Here is a 6,804-nt window from a genome sequence, read left to right as displayed (position 1 = left end):
GCCGTTTATTACAAGAACTACTTCCAGAGAACAACAAAATGCCGAATTTTTTTGCTAATATCAAGAAGCTGGTGAAAGGTCTCGGGTTACCGGTCGAGGTTATTGATTGCTGTTTCCACAACTGTATGATTTACTGGGGGGCGGACGAGGATTTAACTCACTGCAAAGTTTGCACATTTCCTCGGTGGATACCTGTTACGAAAAGCAATTCGGCCAAAAGAAGGGCTAACGTTCCTTATAAAAAAATGTTTTATTTCCCTTTAACTCCGAGGCTGCAAAGGTTGTACGCTTCCAAAGCCACGGCTAAACATATGACATGGCACGCTGAACATGAAATGGAAGACGAGAAGATGTGTCATCCTTCTGACTCTCCAGCGTGGAAACGGTTCAGTGAGTTGCATCAGATTTTGCAGATGAAACAAGAAATATCAGGCTAGGATTATATACTGACGGGTTTCAACCATTTGGTAGTTTTGGGAAAAATTATTCTTCCTGGCCAGTTATTGTGACGCCGTATAATCTGCTTCCTGGCATGTGCATGAAGGATGAATTTATGTTTCTAACAATACTTGTCCCGGGACCCGGAAATCCAAAAAACCATATGGATATTTTCCTGCAGCCATTAATAGTAGAGTTAAATCAGCTGTGGGAATCTGGAATCCGGACGTATGACATTCAAAAACGGAAGAATTTTCAAATGAGGGCGGCGCTTATGTGGACAATTAATGACTTTCCCGCTTATTCAATGTTGTCTGGTTGGAGCACATCAGGAAGATTGGCATGTCCGTATTGTATGAAAAATACTGAGGCTTTCACGTTGCCCGAGAGTGGTAAACAATCCTGGTTTGATTGTCACAGAAAGTTTTTACCTACAGGACACCATTTCCGTCGGAACGTTACCGAATTCCGAAAAGGCAAACAAGTAAGGCATCAATTTGGAGGTGTGAGGACTGGAGATGAAGTGTTAGCAGAGGTGGACGGTCTGGGGTTTAAGAGGGCCTATGAGAATGATGCTAAGGCTACGAATGATGAACTATCTAAAGGCCGTGGTTGGAACCGAAAAAATATATTTTGGGATTTACCGTATTGGAGGACAAATGTGATCAGCATAATCTCGATGTCATGCATATTGAGAAAAATGTATTTGACAACGTTTTCAATACCGTGCTCAATGTACCTGGTAAGACGAAAGATACGGCAAAATCTCGGGCAGAGTTGAATAAAATTTGTGATCGTCCTGACCTGGCACAAGATGAGGAAACTGGTAGATATCCAAAGGCTTTGTATGCTTTGGACAGAGATTTAAAAAAGATTTTGTTAGAATGGATTCAAAAGTTAAAGTTTCCGGATGGTTACGTGTCCAACTTGTCTAGGTGCGTTGATTTAAACAGTTTAAAGATGATGGGCATGAAAAGTCATGATTGTCATGTCTTCATGCAACGACTTTTGCCAATTGCTCTTCGGGAGCTTCTTCCGGCAGAAGTGTGGGAGCCTTTAACAGAGTTGAGTATATTCTTCAGAGAGTTAACTGCCACATCGCTGAAAAAGACGGATCTTCAGAGATTAGAGCTTGATATCCCGAAGATACTGTGCAAGTTGGAACGTATATTTCCGCCGAGTTTTTTTGATTCGATGGAACATCTCCCCGTACACCTTCCGTACGAAGCTATGATGGCAGGACCTGTTCAGTATCGTTGGATGTATCCGTTTGAAAGGTGATATATTTAAAGCTCTATTTCGTCAACCGATAATTAGGTAAATGAACTAATTATATGATTATGCAGATACCTGAGAAAACTCAAAAATAAGGTTTCGAATAAAGGCAGAGTGGAAGGAAGCATTAGCAGCGAATATCTACTGGAGGAAACAGCAAAATTTGCATCTTTTTATTTCAAGGATGGTGATCTGATGGTACCATGTCGGGTGCAAAGAAATGAAGTTTGCGAAATGGACGTTGATGATGATTTCGACAGATTATCTATTTTCAAACCGAAAGGGCGACCTGTAGGTGCTTGTCGGAACAGATATATGGATGATGCTGAATATGTTGCTGCCCGAAGCTACATCTTTTTGAATTGCCCTGAAATCGAACCTTACAGAGAGTAAGTCTTAATATACAAATTTAAGTTCAGTATTGAAGAATTTGATACAAATTGTATTAATTCGCTCGTATTCTTGTAAAAAGAGTTTTTGAAGGCGAGTTGTATGAATTCAACCCCGAAATTACACAGACCGAAATTGTAGTCAAGTTGGAGAGGGAATTCGCCTTTTGGTTCGAGCAATATGTAAGTATTAATGTTGTTTTATCGTCGTAGTTGTATATATTATCGTGTTGATCCGTATAAGAATTGTGCTACAGGTGAAAGACCCAACTGTCTGTACCAATCCCTATATTCTAAGTCTTGCAAAAGGACCGCTTAGATCGGTCAAAACATTCAAGGGGTACTATGTGAACGGGTTTAAATTCAATACTGAAGAATATGTGGAGGATCGGGTTACAATGAATAGCGGAGTCTGTGTAAAAGGATCACTCTACGGCCCAGCTGAAAGCGACTTTTATGGAGTGTTGACTGACATTATTGAGTTAGAGTATCCAGCTCTACCAATAAAGAGGATGGTTTTATTTAAATGTAATTGGTTTGATCCTACAAAAACGGTTGGTATGTTAGTCCATCCTCGGTATAACATAGTCGATGTTAATCACAGAAAAAGATACAACAAATACGAACCTTTCATTTTAGCTGAACAGTCCGATCAAGTACATTACTTACCATATCCTAGCAAAAAGCGGGACAAGAAAGATTGGTGGGCAGTATGCAAGATAAAAGCTCGCTCTGAGCTAGACATGCCTGAACAACTGTTCCAGCTTTCCAAGATGATATTGCAGAACATCCGCTCGATGTCATAACGAATGACGACCCGACAAATTTAGTTGATCCGAATGGCGAGGCGGAGGAGGCTGCATTACACAACCCTCCAATAGTAGAGACAGAAGATGATTATCCACTATCCTCATCAGACGATGATGACATTGGAGCGGAAGATGAAATAGAAATTGTATGATTTGTTTTAATGTTATTTCTGTAGAATTTTGACTTTTATTTAGGTTTGTTGATGTAGTAACTTTATTTTGTTAAAAAATTATGTGTTATGGTTTTTATAATAGATGTGATTATTTTTTTCTTGTCGAATATTGTTTTGTAATTTGTTTTGCAGATATGAGAGGTTCAGGTTCTTCTTCTGCCGGCCGAGGCCGGGGTAGGGATACTGGTCAGGGACGTGGACATGGACGCGGCGACTCAGAGCAGGATCCACTTGAGAGCTCGGATCCAGGGGCTGAGCAGCAGGTGCTGGCGGGTAGACCCGCACCGCGGAGAGCGGCGAGACAGCCGCAGCCACAGGACCAGCCGCCAGCTACGGACGAGACTGGGAGGATTAGAGTTACACCTGATGCTGCAAGGTATGATTGACAACTTTTTTTTAGCAAATATTATTTCAAAAATGTGAAAACTAAGTTTTTTTGTAATGTACAGAGAAAGGTTACTAGATAGCAGGAACGACAGCAGGAACGCATCGAGGGCGATCTTGCCCATTTTCCGATCTAGCTGGTTCCCTGAGGGTTCCTCGTGGAAGAAGCTGACAACAGAGCATAAGGGCTTCTACTTCGAGGAGTTCAAGGTTGTTAAATTAAAATTTTAAATTTATGTTTTATTCTTTTCGATTTCTAATTGTTTTTATTAATTAATGGTTTGCAGAAGGGTTTTTATTGGGACTCCACCTACCCTGAGGACCTGATTAGAGGGGTCTTCTACCGACATGCGGCTAATCGGTACAAAGATACTCTCCACAACATGAAGCCAGATAAAAAAGAGGGAAGTGTTAGTGCTGATACTTGGGCGTCGTGGAAGCGAGACTGAGATACTACGGAGGCTAAGAAGAAGTCTGAGGTAGCACGAGCTAATCGGATGAGTGAGCCGTCCGGAGCTGGCACCGGACCGGTTGGACATACCGCAGGGTCGAGATCGGCTACGAGGCATAAGACAGTTATGGTATGTTTTTAATATTACTAATCATTATATATTCTGTTTATCTACTAATTAACTTTTTCATTTCATATGATAGACTGAGGAGCTCGGTCGAGAGCCCACTTTAGCTGAGTTGCATGTACAATAGCACCTGACCAAAGCTGATCGGACTGTCTTCGTTGACAAGAGATCAAAGGACAAAAATGTAAGTTCATTTTAACCTTAAGTGACTGCTTAATATGATATAAATATAACTTTATATAGTTAGTTGTTTATAGGACGTTTACGTGTTTGTTGTGGATGTTGTGATTGCTGTTTCGTATTGTTGAACAGAGTTGTCTGTAGTTTTTGCAGGATGTCCCTGAAAAATGGGTGATGATCAAATTTTAGAGAAAATGCTGCCGAATTTTAGTTAGAAATGTAGGTTTAAACTAATATTTGTGAAGTATTTTTATAAAGTTTCACTAAACTATAAATTTGTATTTTTAATCTCAGGACCGTTTCCAGGCAGAGCTTGCTGCAGCGACCCAGTCTCAGGCGGCTGGGGAAGGGAGTTCGTCGACTCCAGAGCCGATCGACGAGAACGAGCTGTTTTTGTCTCTCGAGGCAATCAAGAAGCAGCGAGTCTACGGTATTGGTTCGGCTTCAGCATCCTACATCGGCCAGAGCAGCCGATTGCGCCGCGGCGGATCATCCCAGTCACAGCAGCATGCGGTCGTCAGTGAGGAGATCGAGCAGCGCATTGCTAGAGAGGTTGAGGAGTGACTCGAGCAGCGGATGCGTACTGTGGAGGCGGGTTTTGAAGAGCGGGTCGAGCAGCGGATCCGTACTGTGGAGGCGGGTTTCGACGAGCGGATCCGTACTGAGCTTGCGCGACTGATGACTACACTCCCACTGGAGTTACGACCGCAGTTTCCCCCACCTCCACCTCCACCGGCTGACGACACTACTAGTTTGGAGTAGTATAGTATTTGGACTTGGACTTTTATACTACAGTTTGCATATCTTGACTTATTTAGTATTTATCGAATTGTATACTTTTTTACCGTTTATTTATATATATATAACGGTTTCGGTTTATGTTTATTTGTTGTTGTCTATCGTGTATGTCTGTGATTAGTTAACGGGTCTATTAAAAAACAGGGAAATTCAAAAAATGCCGAAAAACGGGAATTTTCTGCCGAAAAAATAAAAAATTAGCGACCACATATGAGCTTTTAGCGACGGATTTTCCGTCGCTATATTCCTCAAAAAAGACAAAATTGGACTAATTAGCGACGGACAGCCGTCGCTAATTAGTCCATTTTAGCGACCACACGTAGCGACGGATTATTCCGTCGCTAATTTAGCGACGGTATAATCCGTCGCTAATGTGTCGGTATTTGGTCGGCTAGCCCGACCAAAATACCGACTGAACCAGGTCATATTACCGACGGAAATTCCGTCGGTAATTTGGCGACAGTTCTCTTTTTTGGGTCGCTAAATGATTAGCGACCCAAAATGTACCGACAGATTTTTTCCGTCGGTAATCCGTCGCTAACCTTATATAGCGACGGATTTTAGCCAATTAGCGACGGAAATTTCCGTCGCTAATTGGCTGATTTCTTGTAGTGTTGGGTGATGTATCTAATATGTATATATATGATATATAAATAAAAAAGATGAACCAATAACAATATAATGCCGTCATAAAATTTATTACAAATTGAAGTTAATCTTTTAGTTTATATAAAAAAAATATAAACATTTACAACTTTGTATTTTACATAATAAATCATTCTCCCTCCGTCCACAAAAGATAAGCTGATTAATATTCTTACAGGATACTATGATACATATTTGATTCAATAAGAAACACAGAAAACTAAATATAATAATAGAAGAAAAATAAAAACAAACTAAGTTACATTTCTCATATATAACATATACAAATAAAAAAATTTATAATAATAAGACTGAAAATAGAAGATACATCTTCTATTCATATCTAATATGTAAAAAAGTTAATCAATTATTTAAAACTATTATAACATTAACATAAATATAAAAAAAACAGATAATTTTTTGAAAAACAAACAATATGACCATTAATTAAAATAAATCCAAAAACATTTACACAACCACTTAAGAAAAATATATTTCCAGTTGGAGCTCCTTCACTTAATGCAATATTATCCAAATCTATTACTAAATAATCAAGAACCATGTCAAATAAAATGAAATTAAAAAAACTAACTTACTCCACTTTTCACTTCACCTGGTTACAATTTTATTTTTTTAACTCGTTAGAATGAAAATTGAAATTTAAAAGAATCCAAAGAAGAAGAAAATTAAGATATGCTCCATACATGATTATTTTTATCCGACACACTTCTTTTTCTTGCCTCCTTTAGTGGTATCGTTTCCATCGTCGTCTTTTCTCTTTTCATTAGATTTTGAAATTTTGATAAAATTTTGAATCTTTTTGAATACCCATTTGGAGATTTTTATATCATACTCACATCCTAACTCACTCGGTAGAAGTAAAGAAACAAGTTTCCGACAATTCAAAAGCCTATCTCTTATGATCTTAAAAAACTAGGTCGACATTGCTCATCTCCACTTTCTGGAACAAGTCTCTCACCAACAACCCCATTGTCAGCTGCTATTGTGGACCACGAGACAGCAACATCAGCTAAAGAGAACATCACAAAACAAAGAAAGGTCATAAAATGAAAAAAAAAACGTTAGCACGTGGTAACGGCGTTCAAAGCAACAATAGGAGTTTCCGTGGTGGCGG

The 6,804-nt window shown here is 39.3% G+C and overlaps 1 protein-coding gene across 1 annotated transcript; it reads left to right on the top strand.

Moving 5' to 3' along the window:
- Window positions 1-745: 745 nt before the first annotated feature.
- LOC130015062 (uncharacterized) lies at window positions 746-3,063 on the top strand. The gene is made up of 6 exons (XM_056104528.1): window positions 746-1,099; window positions 1,186-1,715; window positions 1,785-2,102; window positions 2,186-2,285; window positions 2,360-2,660; window positions 2,867-3,063. The coding sequence occupies exons 1-6, from the start codon at window positions 746-748 to the stop codon at window positions 3,061-3,063; spliced, it is 1,800 nt and encodes a 599-aa protein (XP_055960503.1).
- Window positions 3,064-6,804: the final 3,741 nt, after the last annotated feature.

This window comes from Mercurialis annua, linkage group LG1-X, assembly GCF_937616625.2.
Source record: "Mercurialis annua linkage group LG1-X, ddMerAnnu1.2, whole genome shotgun sequence".
Lineage (NCBI taxonomy): Eukaryota > Viridiplantae > Streptophyta > Magnoliopsida > Malpighiales > Euphorbiaceae > Mercurialis > Mercurialis annua.
Note: the sequence above shows the minus strand (reverse complement) of the source record. Positions and strands in the feature narration are given on the sequence as shown.

Coding starts and splice junctions, on each gene's coding strand:
- LOC130015062 (XM_056104528.1), top strand. CDS start 746: ATGTTGTCTGGTTGGAGCACATCAGGAAGATTGGCATGTCCGTATTGT. Junction 1,100..1,185: donor TACCGTATTGGAGGACAAAT/GTGATCAGCATA, acceptor GTACCTGGTAAG/ACGAAAGATACGGCAAAATC. Junction 2,103..2,185: donor GAAATCGAACCTTACAGAGA/GTAAGTCTTAAT, acceptor TCTTGTAAAAAG/AGTTTTTGAAGGCGAGTTGT.